The following is a 19478-nucleotide window of genomic DNA, read 5'->3' as shown; positions in this document are numbered from 1 at the left end:
TATGAACAGCAGGTTTCATATCAGATGATTTATTCCCATGTGAAAAACCATAGAGTTCAAGTAGTATTATGACCTTCGGGGAAGATGCTGCTAGTCTACTATGATAGGTACCTTCAGAGTTATCCTTGACTCTTCCCTCTCCCTGATCCTCCATTCAATTACCAAGGTTTTTAAACCAGTCTCCACATCTCTGGAATCTACCTCTTTCCCTCACTTCACCCCTCTAGTTCAGATTCTTTTTCCTGGATCATTGTGATAGTCTCCTGATTGGTCTCCATGCCTCCGTTTCATTGTCCAGTCAATCAGTAAACATTTAATAAGCACTTTTGTGCCAGGCACTATGCTAAATGCTGGGGATACAAAAAGAGACAAAAGACATTCCCTGCTTTGAAGGAGCTAGAAATCTAATCACAGACCTTCCCTACTGGTCTTCCTAAAGCATGGGTCAGACATGTCACTCCACTTTATCTCCTTCCAGATCTATTTTTTATTATACCCCTTTATATACACTACACATCCACTAATTATCTGAACTTCCCTGAACTCAGCATCACATCTCTGTGTCTTTGGAAGGTCTGTCTTCCATAACCCAGAATTCCCTCCCACCTCACCTCCACCCCAATCTCCCCCTGCCTTCTACCCTCAGTTAGTGCTTTCTTTTCAGATTATGTTGTGCTATCTGATCTCTTATACTGTGCATACTGCATACCTGTTGTACTATTTCCCACCTACCCCTCCTCAGTAAAATACTTTCCATTTTAGGGTAGGTAGTGCCTGTTTCATTTTTGTCTTCGTTCTGCGGTGCCTGGCACAAGCTGCTCAACACTGAATAGTTTGGTGAATTGAACTGTTAATTCTGTGGGGGCAGAGGGGAAACTGTAGGCTGGAGGGCCTAATTAGGAGTCTGTCAGTGTGCCAATATTACCCTTTCCAGGTATTGGATGCATCTCTTTGTCACTCAGGATGGCCTGACCTTGAAGTCTGCTCTGCCAGTGTCCCACCCTTAGGAATTATAAATATCTCTTTCTTCTGCAGCTGAACTCCTGTATATATGTTGGGTCTCTTGCTTCTTGTGTAAGCTCCTTATGAGCTGGAACTGTCTTATTTTTTCTCTTTGTGTTCCAGAGTTTAGTTTAATTTTGTTGCATAATGAATGCTTAATAAATGCTTTTTCTTTCATTCATTCTGAAATGTAGTTGCTAGTAATGTAGACAGGTGAATCTTTTGTCTAAAACATCCATGCAATTTGAGCTTGAGACTATTATAACCTTGAAGTGGAGCCAAATCACTCAGGGGGCAACAGTGGGAAGAACACTGAATTTGGAGTTAAAGAATCGGGGTTCAAATTCCAGCTCTTACATTTACTCTAGATGTTACCTGCAGCAGTTCATTTAAGCCAATCAAGTCAATAAGCATTTATTAAGCACCACTATGTTCTAGGCACTATACTAAGGGCTGAATATACAAAGAACAGGAAAAGATAGACTTCAATCTCAAGGAGCTTACATTTCACCATTTAACTCCACTGGTCTGCAGTTTCCTTATTTGCAAAATTAAGGGACTGTAATAGGTGACAAAATACCACAGCAAGGGCTGTATGGTGGAATATGGAAAGTAGAGCCTCCCCAGTAGAAAGGAGGACTGGAGTTTTGTTTTGAAAAAAGGCATAGGAGAATAGTTTAACAGAAAAGGGCTCATTACAGCAAGTGGACCATCTCCTTCTTTCTGGATTTTTCTTCCATCTATTCTGGTTTCTAACAAAAGAGGAGCAGGGAAGACATTCCAGGAAAGGAAAATGGTATGAATAAAGGTGGGAGGACTGAGACTTTCTAGGGGCAGGAGAGATGATGTCATTCTCAAGGACAAATAAATAGACAAGTTTTGCAGGTGTGGAAGGGTCCAATAGAAGATTCATGCCATTAGAGAGGGTAGGGACCCTGTGCCATTAATTATTCTATATCTTTTTGTATTTTCAGTCTCTGTCTCTCCACCGAGTTGTCACCTTCCATAGTGTGGAAATTTATACGTAAGATATCACTAATTTAGTCACAAAAGATTACCTTAGCTACTTCCTTCCTCTCTCTACAGATATCTTAGATCGCCTTCCCATTCTAAAAAATCCTCTTGACTCTGCTTCCCCTTAGTTAATTCCATTCCCCCCTACTTTTGTTTCTAAACATCCTTCATTCCTTCCTTATACAGGAAGTTTCATCCCTTTAACCATCTTTGTCCTGTTGGACTCTCTACAGTTTCTCTACATTTTGTTTTAAGTTCTGTTACCCAACTTAGATGTTGTAGTCTAATAAAGATTCATATAATGCATGAAGAATGACTTCCTGGCTCTTTTATAACTTTCAAAAATACATTCTAGTAAAATGGCATGGTGATTAATGATAATGAAAAGGGGAAAAAACATAAATTCGAACTCCCGCAATTTTTAAAGCCAAAAGATAGTTTTGTTCACTTTTGATGGTTGTTGCTTATGTTATAGGTTATATAAATACAGGCTTATATAAATACAAGCTATCTAAAAAATCTTAGTGCCAGTTTAAGTCATTTTGGAAACACTGTATAACGAAGCCCCTATTATTTTTGTATGAAATTTTGTACGTATTTTCAATTTATAGAAAGATTTTAATTGAGGTTAGTTTTCTCTAATCGTTCAATATTCAGATTCCTTCCCTATGCTCTTGATTGGTGTGTATTTTGATTTTCACTCCAGAAGAAAAATGAAGACAAATCATTTGGGGAGTTTGAAGGGAGGGAGGGGTTAAAGGAGTCAGGAAAATAAGTGAAATGTTACCTAAAGCCAAATAAAAATTATCTTGTGTTATCCAGTATTTTAACTATTGGTGGTCTTCCTTCCTTTTTTAATAATTTCATACAATAAAAGTGAATTTAGAACAATTATATTTCAACTTCTGGGAATGTGAAAAATCCATCTGTTTTAATTGATTCATTTTTTTCTAAACATGAAAATTTTTGCTAGGATTACTGACTTTTCTGGTTATCTTTTATCTCCTAGAAACTTTGTATCTCTTTCATATCTGTTATATTATTTGTGAATTTTTTAAAGGGGAAGAGATACAGACAAATATACAGAGGGCATTTTTACAGGTACACAAAGCATTAAAAAATTAAATATAAATGTTTGTTGAATGACTGTATGAATATGCCTTTAAATACTAGCCCAGTTCCTTACGCAATAATTGTCCATTAACAATTATATTATGTCTTTGTTCTAAGAGGCATGGTGATAGTTGTTGGATTGGCAGTCAGGAGAGACTAGGGTGTAAATTCCTTCTCCTATTTCTTACTAGTTTAGTGACTTTGGGTTAGTTATTCATTTAATCTCTTTAGATCAGTTACCTTATTTGTAAAATTAGGATAAAATTCAAGATTATTGTGAGGGTCAAATAACATGTTTGAAAAAGTGTTTTACAAACCTTGAAACTCTACATAACTATTAGCTACTATTATTATTCTTTCCCTTTAAACCTTGTACTTTCAAAATTTGTAAAAACAAAACAAAAAACAAGTCATAAAGTCTCTAATGTAAACACTAATTGAACGTGCACTTCTGCATTCCCTCAACATTGCATCCTGTTATTTTTCCCATTGGGCTTCCCTGAATGAACTCTTCTTTTATTCCCTTGTAACCTCAGTAACCCTGGATATTATTTTGAGTAATTCCAGGCTTGTGCTTATTTGGTTTCTGATATTTCCCATGATGGGCCAGCTCCCATTGAAATATAGTTATGATCCCTCCATGCAGTAGGATAAGCCCATGTCAGACTTTTTAATTCATTGATTTTCTTTCCCTAGCCAAGGTCACCAATGGTTACTCTTAAAATATCTGTATGAAGTAAAAAAGAGTGAGGATAAATTATTCTCATTTTACAGATGAGAAACCTGACATTTTTGTTTCTAAAGAGTATATTTGTAGCCTTTTGTAAATACACTTTGAAATAAACCATAAAATCATAGAATCTTAGGGTTAAAAGGGACCTCTGAGATTATTGAGCCCTGTTTTGATTGGGTTTGGAGAGTACTAGTTTACCCTGAGGTCCCTTACAACTCTTAGAAAGAATCTATGATTCTGTGAACTTTTGCCCCCGGCGTGAACCCCTTCTATCCTGTCTTATACAAATGATTGTCCAGTCTTCAAACAAAGCATCTTTGTTGTAAACTTAGAGTCATGCATTCAGATCAATAAATGTTTGAAGTTACAATCACAATACCTGACTTCATACCTATAAAATAATTTTAATTTTCCTAATTTTACTGCTAGTTCAAATTTACCATTGAGTTGGCACCTGACCAAAAAAAAAAAAAGGCTTGAAAACAACCTTCTCTAGAAAACTGAGTATTCAGATACTCCAAGTGGAAAGAATCAGTGACTGATTCATTAGGCAGTTTTACATTTCTGGAACACCAGGGAAATAATTTTTTCTATCTGTCTTTGTGAATCATGTAACTACCCCCATTATGGAAATGGGGATCCATAAAATAATTATTATGAATGTCATTGTTTCAGGTATATTAACTTAGCTCTCTGCAGAGCTCTTAGAATCTGCTTCCACTGCTGTGATCTTTCAGTGAATTCAAAATGAATTTCTTAATTCACTTCTCTTGCTATGTATATAGATATTACCAGTGTATTTCCTAGCTACTTGCTCCTCTCTCTTCTTCCCTAGCTCCCAACTTTATGTGACTCTTCTAGAAATCAGCCTTGAAATAGGCAACATATATTTCTAAAACTCTTTAACCTTTTATGTCCCTTTGCAGCATTTAATTGTCTTGGAATTACAGTAGTTCTGAAAGAATGAATCTGCAGAGTGATTGATGGCAGGAATTATAATAGGTAAAAGCTGTTGATTCATACAACAGTGTGTGTGTGGGGGTGTGTGTGTTTTGAGGATGGGGAATGACACTGCTTCATAAAGCAACACAGAAGCCATTTTGTGCCTTACTCATCAATCTGTTTCTTATATCTAGTGAACAACAGACGTAAAGGTCTTTGCCTCTCTGAGTTCTCCCTTGGCAGTGTGTAAAACTAATATTGGCTGAACATGCTATTAACCTTGAGTTTAAATTCAGCGTTCTTAATCCCATGATTAATGCCAAGATTAATGCCCAACAGCAAAGGTTGAAAGCTTAAATGTTTGTGAATGCGAGCATGAAATGAAATCCTAATAACCAGTACAATGATTTGGATTTATGGGCTGTGTTGGCTGCTAAAGATAACTTGGAAATGGTGTTGCATGGAGTAATTTGTCAAAGTGGGCAGTGATGAAGAATTGACTGCTTATGATGTGGGGGAAAAAAATCTGGATGAAAAACACAGCTCTCTGGTTTTTGGTGTAACACCTCACGGTAGGACTTCTTTACATGAGAAGAATACCATAGTCTTTTAAGGATTTTAGTAGTTTAAAATTTGAATTCCTCTTTCAGTAAGATATAATGGGATCCTCAGCAGAAAAGTAGGTATATAGATTTATAATAATATTCCCTTCACTCTGAGTCTTCTACTTCTCTATGTATATTTGTAGTTTTTAGTATCTTAAATTCTAGATACTTGTCCTCACATATGCACACATATGCACACACACACTCAGAAATGACATTGTAATATTACTAAAGAGGTAGATATCTTTGGCTAGTCAATTTTGCCTTGATCTTCTGTTCCTTTAATCATTTGGTTGTTTTTCTTAACCATATTTCCAGTTCATAAGTTTTATTTATTGAGATAATGTCTATCCCCAACCAGACATATTCTTGGCTCTGCTTCACCAAAATAAAAAAAAAAGGGAAAATTATCCTATATTGTACCAAAATCTTGGCAAATATTATTTATAATAAATAAAGGCATAGCTTCCAATTTATTTTTCTTTCTATGTTTAATATTTGATCTCTTAAAATAAGATTATTTCCCTCTAGGGTGTCAGAAAGTTTTCTGCTCAGGTTTCTCTTTCAATTATGTCCCTTTTATTTTCTTTTCATTATTTTTACCAGCAACCCCTATAGTATAGTACCTTTTGAAGGTTCCACTAATATATTGTATATTTCTTTGCCCTTTTACTGGTTAGTGTTGCATTCTGTGTCTTTTGCAGTAGGAGAAGGTAGTTAATCAGACTGTGTTCAGTTGAATATAATAAACTCCTTAAAACCATGGGCCATTTTTCTTTTTGTCTTTTTATCCTGAGCCCCAAGCCTTGCTTAAGAGATATTTATTAGATTGGATTTTATCCGCTGGAGCAGTATCCTTTTTGGAGATTGCCTAAATTTCCCCCAGAAGAACCTGTAGTTAATGTATAAACAGAATGTATTAGTAATTTTTTTTAAAAAGAAACATTTGAAACAGAAAAAAGATGGCTTCACAGAGGCAAGTTTGTCCTTGTTAGGCTTTATAACTTCTCTGTCCATAAATTAGCAATTAACATTTCCTAATCCCTACTAAGTGCCTGGCACTTTGTTGAGCACTGGGGCTACCAAGAAAGGCAATGACAAAACAACGTCACTAACAAACTAGTCCCTGCTCTCTAGATATCGAAGGCTAATGCGGGAGACAAGAAGCAATCACTTAACTATAGACCAGATAGGTACAGGATAAATTGGGACTAGTCCCAGAGGGAAAGCACTAAGACGCAGGAGGACTGGAAGTCTTCCTGCAGAATGTGAGCCTTTAAGGTGTGTGTGTTCCTCCTTCATTGCCAAAGAAGACCATGCCATCAGAGAAATTGTGATATGACTTGCACTTGACTTTGTTTTGAGTGAGGGAGGGCTGTTCAGGTCACCAGCCTCACTTCTCCTCCAGAGCCATCTGAATCCACTGACCAGCTATTCATTAGGATGACTGGAGATGACCCAGGATGAGGCAGTTGGGGTTAAGTTATTTGCCCAAGGTCACACAGCTAGTGAGTGTCAAGTGTCTGAGGTGAGCTCACGTCCTCCTGTCTCCTGCACTGGTGCTCTATCCACTGCAGCACCTAGCTGTCCACAGAATGTAAGCCTTTAGCTGAGACATTAAGGAAACCAGAAGGCAGAGAGGAGACCCCTTCCATTCTTAATTACCATGGCAGTGCAAACTTAAGAGATAGTCAGACTTAATAAAGCATTCAAACTGGGGGGTGTATTGCCTAAGGAAATTCTGATTTCATGATGACCAAACTTATTTTACATTCAATCTTTACATTTTGCTGGCTAAAATGATCTGCTTAGGGAGATCATGAAAGAATTAGAATGTTACATGGTAGATTTAAGTATGTTCAAAGGTACTATTTTACTCCCATTTTAATAGTTACTTTCTTTTAACAATATTTACCTGTCTCTAGGCAAAAATGCAAATTAAAAATGCATGAAACATCCAAGAAAGTTTGTAGCTATATATACCAAACCATAAAAATCTGACTGTCTTTGAAAATGGTCAATGATGATGGCTAGAACTCCTTCATAGATTCCAGGAAAACACAGTTCATATAAATTTCTCTCTACTGATAGTAATGCTGTAGTTAAGGGGAAAAAATCAACTTCTTTTTTAATATAGGAAATTTTTACACTTTACCCCACAAGCACAATTAATTTATTCATTTCACTGCTGAGAAATATATCCCTACTCTCCTCTTTTGAGAGATCATTTTGTGTTTCCTCCCCAGGGAGAGTTACTCAAAGGAAATTTGAATCTTTATGACCATCTCTGTCTACAGACTGTGTGATATAGTGCAGAGGGGTCAAACACTTGGCCAGCAGCCGTCAACATTCCTGGGTGTGGGCCGAACCAGATGATAATTTAATTGGGAAATATTTAACAAAGTAAATAAAAATGCAGTAGAACATAAATAATGTTCATATGTGAGCTTTTTTTTTTAGGTAAGTATGCAACCACAGGGATCCTTTGGTGGACCCTGTTTGTATTTATGTCTGACACCACTGATGGAATATATAGTTGAGTCTCAGTTTCCTTTTTTGTAAAATATAGATATTTGTCCTACCTCCTAAACAAAGTTGCTGTGATTATCAGAGGCAATAACATAAGTACACTCTTTGGCAAGATTCAAAGTACAATATAAACGTAAGCTGTGGTTCTAATTACTCATCATTTAAGGCTCACTTTAAACCCCTCTTCTCCATGGATCTTCTTTCCAATTTTTCAGCCCACATTATTTCTTTTCTCTAAACTTGTAGTTGAGTCATTAATATATCATTAGTCACTTTGATTTTCTCTTCTTATATTAGGTATAATATAATATAATTAATATAATATAATATAATTAATATAATATAATATAATTAATATAATATAATATAATTAATATAATGTAATATAATATATATAGGTTCCTCCCAGCTGATTCTACACTAAGTTCCTTGAGGACAGAAAACACTTATTATGCTTCTTTACCCTTAAAGTCCACAGTCCTGGACATAAAGTAGTTGCACAACAAATGCCTGCTGATTGAGCAAGTCTCAGATGTGGACTGTGGTATCCTGATAATGAACCTGGGATCACAATGAAGAGTTTACATAGCAATACAGAGGTCCCTAAAGTCTTAAAGAAATTTTATGTTATTGAAGTTTAAGTTACCAAAAAACTTTAGTCAGAGACCAAGATCATATACAGGGTATCCCAGAAGTCTTAATACAGTTTTAAGCTATTAAAGCTTAAACTATTAATGCAGTTTTAAGCTACTAAAGCTTAAGATATTAAAGCTTAAAACTGCATTAAGACACTTGGCCACTTCAGCCAAAATGATAATCAGTCTAATTATGACTAGTCAGTCAATGTAGTGAAAATAATTGTGTATATAGACGAAATACTGTCATCTTTTGAATTTATTTTCTGAAACATTGCAAATCAGAACACAATAAAAAAAATTCCAATCAAATGATTTCTTCTCTCTCCCTCCCCTCAAGTAAAACTGAATATTCTGAATATGCACCAAATCCCTTTGAAAGTGATCTCTTGTAGTCTTGTTGGATACAAGTAAACCAAGCTATGTCCTTCACCCAGACTGAGTTTCAAGTAAAAGATTGAACTTGACTTAATTTAAATTGGAATGTGCTTCTTAACTGAAAAATATAACACAAGACCCTACAGAAACCTCTGTTCTAAATTGTCAGTTAAGAGAGAGGAATAGAATAGAGGTGAATAATTAACTCATTCAGAAGAATAAAGCCTAGAAAATATTCACTTTTGAAAAATGACAAGAAAATCTATCATGTTACATAGCATTGTATACATACAGTCATTGAATCTCCTGGTTTTTGACATGATTTTATTCTTTCCTTATCTCACTCTATATTCCAACTTGACTTATATATTTATTTTGTCTCTTTCCTTTTTAATTTAATGGAATATGTCCTTACAGTACATACAAATGTGACCTAGTTTTGATCTTTTTTGAAGACTTTGTGACCTCCTTCTCAAGGGATAATCTCTTTGATATAGAATATTATTATTATAGTTACTCATAGAAATGTAATTTTATTTTCTTTTGAAATAGGATTTCAAACATCAGATATATTTTGTGTATTCTCTCTGAGAAAACTTGGCTTGTAGAACATCTACATAAAATATATATTAGAATTCTGCTATTCTAGCTACTTCATTTTACAGCCTGAAGCCAGTTGACTAAAAAGATTTTTTCTTGTTGAATGAATTTTGCCCTCAAATTAGAGGTCATTTTAGGAATTATCTGACTTATTTTTTTAAATGGCCATATACTTTATGGCCTAGTGATGATCACATGAATCTTAAGTTGGTTTTTAAGAAGAAAGTTACAGATTAAGGACATTGAATTACTAGACCTTGGCAGTATTTTCCCAAAATGCCATTAATTGAAGCCATTATTTTGGAAAATGTTGCTCACTTAAGAGTTGTTTGTTTCAGCACTTGGAGTCATTGCCAATGTTGGCTTTCTTCCAGCTTGAGTAATCATTTGAGACTTGAAAAAGATGAAAATGTTTTCCTTATGGAAGAATTGGTTTTTGTATAATTAATTAGTTTGTTATCTAGGAATTCTTTCTTCCCTTATGCCTCTCCCCTGCCAAAACCAACTCCTGTTCATTCAAATTCCCACAGTCAGAGGAGGTGAATTTTTACTTTTTCTTCTATGATGGATATGTTACATAGAAATTCCTAGCTAAAAGTTTTACAGCCATATTTAATCTTCCATATTTAAACACACAGAAACATTCAAAGTTTTGCCCAGTGTTTCAGGTTAAGATCAGCTAAGCAAAACAGCAAAATTTTTTGTCTTCTAATCTAAAGTCATCTTTTGGAACCAAGGCTCATGCAACATTTCCACCAAAGTGAATCTAAGACTCTTTCTTATTTGAAGTAGGAGTAGAAGAAGGGAGAGGCTATCTTTAGTTATTAAAACCTACTCTCATTAACATTGTTTTTTACTTGTCTTAATTCCTTCTTTCCTTATGGACAGTTTCATTTCTCTGGTCCTAAATTAAGTAGGATTTTTTGTTTTATTTTGTTTTATTTTCTTAGTGTCGTTTATTTAGACTCTCCGCTTTTCTTCTCCTATACTTTTCAGTGATTTGTTGTGTTGGGAAGCCTGAAGTCCATTGAAGCTTTCATTTTATAAATATGCTTTTTAGCAATGTTTTGGTGGGGGGCTCTCTCTTTCATTACTTTGATCTAAGCTCTTTAGTCCAGCCAAAATATATGAAGCCCAGATGTAGGCAGTGTTGTTGGGTCCAACAAGGTCTTTTCTATGTACATTGCTTATTTTTCTTTCTATTCCTTTTCTCATTTGTAGTATTTAAGATCTTGCCATTCATGGTAATGTTGTTGTAAGACCAGTAATCAGAACTTGGACAGCCAAGGCAAGTTGCTTTTTTTATGTATGGAGAGCTGTTCTAAAAATCCCTTTCTTCGCTCTGGAGAGTCTTTTTGACATTTAGAAATCATTTGTAAGTATGATTAAATCTAAATTTGATCCAGAAAAGGGAAAAGATACATTTTGCTTCTCCTTTGATCCATAAAAGGAAAAAGATACATTTCACTTCTCTGGTGAAAAACTCTGCTCCCACATTGGTGTTATACAGTTATTGTATTCAGTTCATTTACAGTTAAGTATTACTGATGGAAACCCTTATTCATTTCTACTAACTAGATTAAAAGAAAAATCACTACAGATTAAGAACCCTATTTCTATCTTCTAGGTCAAAGTCACATTTTATTGACATTCTAAGCTATATTAAAATCAGAGTTAAGTGCTATAACTTTGGCTTTCCATTCATTAAAAAAATAGAACAACAACAACATATGCACTAAATACCTTAAGAAGTTTCCAGTAGGAGATATCATTTGATTTTAGCCTTGAAGAGAGCCTGAGATTCTAAGATCCATAAGTGAGGAGAAAGTGCATTTCAGGTATGGAGGACAGCCTGGACAAAGAATGAGAGATGAGAGATGGGGTGTCAAGCTATGAGACCAGCAAGTAAGCCAGTTAGGGTGGAATGTAGAGTGTATGAAGGGGAATAATAAGAAAGGTCTGGTAAGATAGACTGGATCCACAATATGAAGCATTGAGATATTTATATTTCATATTAAGGACAATAGGAAGTCTTTTTTGGACAAATTTAAATATGAGTGACATAGTGAAAACTGTGTTTTAAGATTCTTTTGGTAGCTATGTGATAGATAAATTGGAAAAGGAGAAAGACTCAAACTGGGAGACCAGTTCAGAGGCCATTGCAATAATCTGGACAAGAAATGATGAAAACTTGAATTAAGATAAAGCTTGGGCAAATGTGAAGAGATATGTATGCAGTGTATATTATGGAGGTCAAATCAATAAGACATGGCAGTTGATTGGATGTGTGCTGTATGCGAGAGAAAGATAAGCAAGAACTCCAAGGGTGTGATCCTGGGTTACTGGAAGGGTGATGGTGCTCAAAATAAGTAGAGAAGTTTAGTGTACAGGTAGGTTTGAGAGACAGAGATAATGATTTCTATATTAGACATCTTGATTTTGAGATGCCTGTAGTCTGTTAGGTAGGAATAGCTAACAAGCAGAATTGTAGTGTAGGAGAGAGATGACTTGAATTGGATCTGTTATCTTAGCAATCAGAGCATTCCTTCTAGTGACTCAACTGAAATCTGTTCATGTCTGCCCATCTTGTCTTAACTCTTTGTCTGTGACTCCCATAAATTCATGACACTCAACATGATGCAGGGCTTCCTTGCCTTCTCTCAATATCTCAGGATTACCAGTGGATCACTCTTAACTATCTACCTGTCATCCTTGGACATATCACCAGGCCATCTTCTCTTCCTATCATACATTTCCATGATTATGTCTTTACTTATGGTTCTTCAAAACTCTTATTTCATTATGTTACAGTCTCCTCATACCTAAAATGCACCTCTCTACTTCTCTGTGTGTAATATTCACTTTGAGTGTTTTAAAAAATTAGTTTCATAGCTAAAAGTCCTATGTTACCTTCAGAAAAACTCCTTTAATATTCCCTAACTTCTCCTAGCAATAGAGGACCATCTCATTAATACTAACAGGAGAAAGATTAGCGCTGCATATATAGATTTGGGAGTCATATAGAAAGAGATAATTGAACCCAGGAGATCTGATAAGATCACCAAAAGAGGTGTAGAGAAGGAAAAGAAAAGGATTCAGGAAAGCCTTTGGAGACCATCAGAAGATATTCTTGCCCTTTATCTAATCATTTCTTTAATCAATCACAGGGAAGATTCTTTCCTCAGCTGCTTAGGGTTCTTACTTTAGAAACTGGGTAGGCCTTTAATAAAGAATTGAGCTGTGAGATTTCAGTAAGAAAGATTGATGAGGGCTTTTTTTTTTTTAATTCTGATTAGACAAAAGACTTCAGACTAAATTATTGACCTAAAATTCTTTTGTAATATTTTTCCAAAGAAGGAATCAGGGAGAGGTGCAGGAAAGAGGCCTTAATATATGAACCAACTTATCTATGGCTTTGCATTTTTGTGTTCCAGGTTGAAAATTGGTGTCCTCATTTACCTTGGAGAGCAAAAAATCCCTATGAAGAACCCGATCAGAATTCAATGGTGAGAAAGTTTAAAAACCTATTTACAAGCCTTATATCTTTAGAACAGATTCATTTTCACTGTAATTAACTCTTTCTAGAACTTTGGTGTCAAACTAAAATAGAAATGGGAGCCACTAAACTACATATATGGCATATTAACATTACCAGTATTCTATTGTACTTTTATTAATTTTGCTATTTCCTGATTATATTTGAATCTGGTTCTGGCCCACTCAGGAGTCCTTAGGACTGCATTCTTGACACCTCTGTTCTAGATGTTTCCTGCTATAACATAGAACGCTATCAAAGGAACAACTTTCTTTTCCAGTCCTATGGAAGTTAAGTCTCTATTCAGGGCTGATGGAAGGCCTGGATAAATTAACCAGTATTTATTGAATACCTGTTGTGTGTCCTGCATTATTGTAGGTAGTATGTACATGATGGGACATGAAATTAATAGAAAATATGACTTGACCTCAGACAAGGAGTTTATAATCCTGTTGAAAACACCATATAAAACCATAGAATTCTTTGAACAACATCCACATCAATCATATGTCAAGTGCTTGCTATGTGTGAGTTTCTGTGCAATGCACCAGAGAAACAAAGACTAAAACAAGAAACATTTCCTGCCTATTGTGACATGAGGGTGTGTTCGTCCTTTGTTGCCAAAGAAGACCATGCGATCAGAGAAATAATGACATGACTTGCACTTGACTTTGTTTTGAGTGAGGGAGGGCTGTGCTGGTCACCAGCCTCACTTCTCGTCCAGAGCCATCTGAATCCAGTGACCAGATATTCATGAAGATAACTGGAGATGACCCAGGATGAGGCAATTGGGATTAAGTGGCTTGCCCAAGGTCACACAGCTAGTGAGTGTCAAGTGTCTGAAGTGAGATTTGATGTCAGGTCCTTCTGACTCTTGCTCTGTCCACTGTATCACCTAGCTGCCCCGACATGAGAGTAGGGATTGGGGGAAGGAAATATCATGCACCAAATTCATGTAAGCAAAGACAAGACAATTTGAGGAGGGAGAGAGAGCATGGTGATGGGAGGAATTTAGAAGCACTTCCTATAGATGATTGATTATCTCATTCAACCTCTGAGCATAACCTTAAGAAAAACAAGGATTCAGGAAGGCAGGAGTGGGGCACTAGGGTGGCTGGACTTCTAGCTAATTGCGAGAACAGGGTTATCACAATGAGATTTAGTTAATAGCTTAGGCCTAGAAATAAAATGTCTCCATTCTGCACTCATGCTGCCTTCTGAATAACTCCTTAAAATGACCTAGAAAAATAAAAGCTCAGTTTAGTTTTACCAATTTTGGAAGGAATAGTGATGAAAGAATCATTTTAAGAGAAAATAAGGTATTGAGGGATTTACTGGGATTTTCCATGCTTTATTCACATCGTCCCATCAAAATCAGGGATTCTTTGCTTTTATTAAGTTACACCTTAAATTTTGGCTGTCTGGTGAGGCCCATGGACCCCTTTACAGAATAGTGTTTTTTAATGTGTTAAAAAAGAAAACTTAGAATTCCCAAGAAAAGCAGCTATACTGAAATGACACTGTTAAAATATTTTTATGAATAAATTCACATGCCCCAGGTTAAGAACCCCCTTAAACTACTAACTTTTTGTCTGAGATCTTGAATTCTGGACCTTTGATGACTTGGGGTGCTTTCTTTGGGCCCCTTTCAAAGTTCACTATGTTCATCATAAAATATGGAACCTCCTGTTAGTCCTATTACTCCATCAAGAATGTCAGATGTTGCGCAGCATAGTGGATAAAGTTAGGTTTTAAAAAAAAATTCTGAGTTAAAGGTTCAGCTCAGAAACAAGTTGTGTTACCCTGGGCAAGCCACTTAATTTTTCAATTCTTGTTGTACATGAGGGCACTGGGGCTACAAAGACTAGAACATGAAACATTTCTTGTCCCCTCTGAGGTAGGAGGGCAGTGGGGAGGGAATATCATATACACCTATAAGCAAATACAAATTATTGGAAATAAGGTAATTCTCTAAAATTCTAAGCTATAAATGGTGATTACTCACCAGGAATTCCCTACCTCGATGAAGTCACAGGTCCACTCCCTACCCCCCACCTCCCCAAAACTGACCATACCAACACCAAGTGTCTTGTATTTAGAACTTACTCCTTGTAGAGTTGTCCTGATTGGTCAGGGACAGAAACAAAACCTTTTGCTCCCTCTCATAACCTTTCACTTTCATGCAGTAGAAACAAAGCAGGATAAACTGTGGAAATTTCCTCTAATTCTCAGGAGAATAAAGTAGCCTGAAGAAGATGCTGTATAGAACCACTTGTTTGTTTCTCCTTATCATTAAAATAGGATTCAGGGAAGTTCAAGATGTCTCATGTGTACTCTTAATTCATTTAGTAAAAAGGAAGTGGAACAGAATTCACTTAATAAGAACCAATTGATAATGGTATACTTTGGAAGGTCACTTTCTCTCATTTCCATTGATAATCCTGGCCCTTTAAAGTTAAGTTGTACAAAAGAGGAGATTTATTTTTAAAGTTCAATATTGATTCAGCTGCTCAAGTTGAGGACAAAATGTCACCACATAAAAATCATCATGCTTCTAAAATGTTTGGGGTTGTTCATCTAATCCCATCCCATTTCCCTTTTTTCTATTAAATATCTATTTGTAGGCTGAAATTCGGACAGATTTCAATCTACTCTATGGAATGATGAAAAGGCACGAAGAATTCCGATGGATGATACTAAGGATCCGACGAATGGCTGGTGCATGGATTGAAGCAATTAAATCATTGGCAGAAAAGCAAAACCTTGAAAAGAGAAAAAGGAAAAAAGTGAGTTTCTTATTAATTTTGTTACAGTCACCAGTTTTCTTTTTAAGTTTGATTCTGTTTTGAAATAGGACCAAGAAAGAAATGTGTGCTGTTAAGAATGGCATTCCTTCAGGGTGAATTTGCTATATCTTTTGTAGGGATTTGTGTTCATTTTCCTAAATTATGGTCCTCTCAAACATCAGGAATAAACAACTTTCTGGAAATTTAGCTGTATGCTTACTGATCATAGTGTCCCCAGTTCTTCCAGACTCCAAGTCCAATATTCTGTCAATATGTCATTGATCATTGTTATTTCAAATCATTTAATTTTTAGTGTTTCCATTTTGAGTTCTTTCCATTTTAATTGTTTTAGTTATTTTATTATATTATCTATTATGTTATTTTACTGGTACTACTTCATTGTACATCAGTTCACAAGTCTTCACATTCTTTTCTGCATTCAACATATTTATTGTTTCTTACAACATACTAATATTCTATCATTTTCATGTGCCACAATTTGTTTAGTTATTTCCTAGATTGGGCATTTGCTTTGTTTCTAATTCTTTGCTACTATAAAAGCACTGCTATAAATGTTTTATTGTGTAATTGGACCTTGCTTTTTATCATTGACCTCCTCATGATATATGACTGTGAGATCTCTGGGTCAAAGATCATTAATATTTTAGTCACTTAGAATAATTCTAAATTGGTTTCCATAATGGATGGTCCAGTTTATAGCTCCACCAACAATGTATTAGTATTTTACACTTATCCTTCCACAAACTTTCCAACACTGACTATTGACATCTTTTGTCATTGTTGCCAATTTACTGGATGTGAAGTAGAACCATAGACTTGTTTTGGTCTACACTTCCCTTTATTAAACATGATTTCTTAATATCCTTTTAAAAAATGACTTGAGTTCCTTATGGCTCAGATAGGGAGGTGTGGATTTATATGCAAAGGGTAGATCATCCATCTCACATTATTTTCTTTCTCTCTTCTTTATCAATCTAGAAAATGAAGCCTCTAAATGTGAACACTGTTTTTGGACACTTTATCAAGTACTGAGTTTTGTGTTGGAAGTGTCTTGAGTAATTTGGATGTTAATTCAACATGAGCCTATCTATGTGTCTTATTTTTCAGATTCTCGTTCACCTGGGACTCCTGACCAAGGAATCTGGCTTCAAGATTGCAGAGAATGCATTTAGTGGAGGCCCACTTGGTGAATTAGTTCAGTGGAGTGATTTAATTACATCTCTCTACTTACTGGGCCATGACATTAGGATTTCAGCTTCACTGGCTGAGCTCAAGGAGTAAGGAGATTACTTTTCAATTTTGAAGCTGGAATACAAAAAAAGAAATTGTAAACTCTTGAAGCCTCTATTAGTGTGTAATTTCTTGCAGAGAAAAATGAAAGTGATAATTCACTAAACAGGAGATAAGAAGATTATTTTCAGGAGCTAAATACATACACTGTGAAAAGGATGATATGTTTTCATTGTAGCTGCAGGCTCTGGAGGCTTCATAAATGAACGCAAGAAAATTCAAACTAAGGAGCTTATTCATTGCTATTACAGGTGCTTCATACATCTGCTGCACAATGCATTCTTGACTTTACTAATTCCCTGTCTCTTTCTGAAATTTATACCCTTCCCCACTCAGCATCACGCTTTTTATATCTTACAACAAGGCAAGTTCCTGTTTGTAATTTAATTTGGGAAGAGCAAATTTCCTGAAAGCCTAGACTTCTTTTTAAGTCAACAGACTTTCAACTCCATGTCTGTCAACTATTGTGTTTCTATTTAACTGACATTTACTTCTCCTTCTATCCCTCTCTGTTTTCCCTTCCCTTCCCTTTCCTTTCCCTCTCTCTCAGTCTCTTAATTCCTTTTAGATTGACGCAGCTGGCTAAGCATTCTCACAGATACATCCATCAGTTCTTTCCACTCACACACTGGATGAACTGCCCTTAGAGAGGCTGACCCAAGATGCCAAGTTATTACTGTGTGGCATAAGGAAAAACTTCCCATTGCATTTGAATTTAACTTATACATGAAATTGCAAGGAAAGGAACATTTTAGAGAGCAGCATTAAAAGCACCTTGTAACTTTTTATTAAGAACAGATGAGGAAGAGAAAAATGACATATGCTTAAGTTCCAGGTGATACAGGACCAGATGTGTATAACTAGCACGTAGCATCATGCCAAACACAGCAATACTGTCAATGTATGGTTCTTGACAAATGCAATAATGATAGTTATAATTTTAAGAAATTGCTTACATAAGACATTGGAGTTTATCAAACACTTCTACCAATACTACAGGAGTAGGTATAGCAGGTGTTAGACCCATTTCATAGAAAGAACAAAGTTCTGAGGTTAAATCGATAGTCTAAGAATACCATTATTGAGACTCAAACCCAGATCTTCTGACTCCTAATCCTAGTCAACTTTGTACTACATAACTAGCATCTAAGTGCCATGGTTGAGAAAGAGAGACAGAAAAACAGATGCTGGGAGATATCAGGAAAGGCTTCATGGAAGAAGTTATTTGAGATATTTGATTAGAAAAGCTACCAGAGTACCCATGTATATATATAGCATAATGTAAAAAGTCTATTGTGTGTGTTTTTCCTCTCTCCCTAGGATAATGAAGAGGGTTGTAGGTAATAGATCTGGCTGCCCAACTGTAGGTGATCGGATTGTGGAACTCATTTATATTGACATCGTGGGACTTGCTCAATTTAAGAAAACCCTTGGCCCTTCCTGGGTTCATTACCAGTAAGTGCTTTGTTTTCACTTGAAACCTTATGCCTATTTTTAACAATGACATTTAACTGGCATTTGTTTTTGTATGGGGTGAGAAGATAAAAGAAGATCCTTTGATTTTGGGCTGATTAACCCTAATTGAAGCCAAATTGTTTTACAGCTACGTTCCACCTTCAACACCCATTCATTATTTTCATTGATCTCCAAAGAAGAGGAAGCATGTTTCAAGCATTCTCTCTAACTTCTCAATTTCACATCCCTTCTTTCTCCCTATACCTCCTTCAGCTCTTAAATAAAGTAAAGGTTCAATAAGACAGACTTTGGTAAGGAGATTGCATCCCTTGTTTCTTTCATGTGTAACATGATCTTGCATTTCCTCTTTCTTAGATATCTGTCCTCAAACTAATAGGAAATGCTTAGAATGAAGGCTGAGTTTTACATTTTTTTTTTTATTTTTTTATTTTTTTAATGTTTAACAATCACTGCCATACAATTGCGATTTTATCCCTCCCCACCCACCCCCCACTACCTCCCTCCCTCCCCACCACTGCATACAATTCTGTATAGATTCTACATATACTTTCCTATTGAGTATATTTTCACTATAGTCATGCTATGTAGTCAGACTAAGATAAATGAAAGAATCCGTATAACAAATCAGAACATGATACACAAACAGATACACATACACAAACATGATCTGCTACATTATGTGAGTGACTTCCATATTTCTCTCTCTGAGTGTGGAAGGCATTTTGCCTTGAGGTCCACCATTGGGATTTTTTTTTTTTTCAGAAGTTCTTGTGTTATTACAAAAATCTAAGTCTACCAGAAAAAACTCTCACACACTGT

The 19478-nt window shown here is 35.7% G+C and overlaps 1 protein-coding gene across 11 annotated transcripts in view; it reads left to right on the top strand.

Annotated features, from left to right (window-relative positions):
* MGAT5 (alpha-1,6-mannosylglycoprotein 6-beta-N-acetylglucosaminyltransferase) overlaps positions 1–19478 on the top strand; it is a 370599-nt gene that overhangs the window by 225213 nt on the left and 125908 nt on the right. For all 11 annotated transcript variants that reach the window (XM_072613264.1, XM_072613259.1, XM_072613261.1 and 8 more), the window contains 4 exons: positions 12986–13057; positions 15711–15872; positions 17001–17170; positions 18504–18638. In XM_072613264.1, the coding sequence (XP_072469365.1) occupies positions 12986–13057; positions 15711–15872; positions 17001–17170; positions 18504–18638 (539 nt within the window). The remainder of the gene's footprint in view (positions 1–12985; positions 13058–15710; positions 15873–17000; positions 17171–18503; positions 18639–19478) is intronic.

Source organism: Notamacropus eugenii, chromosome 5, assembly GCF_028372415.1.
Source record: "Notamacropus eugenii isolate mMacEug1 chromosome 5, mMacEug1.pri_v2, whole genome shotgun sequence".
Lineage (NCBI taxonomy): Eukaryota > Metazoa > Chordata > Mammalia > Diprotodontia > Macropodidae > Notamacropus > Notamacropus eugenii.
This window is presented reverse-complemented; position numbering and strand designations above follow the sequence as displayed.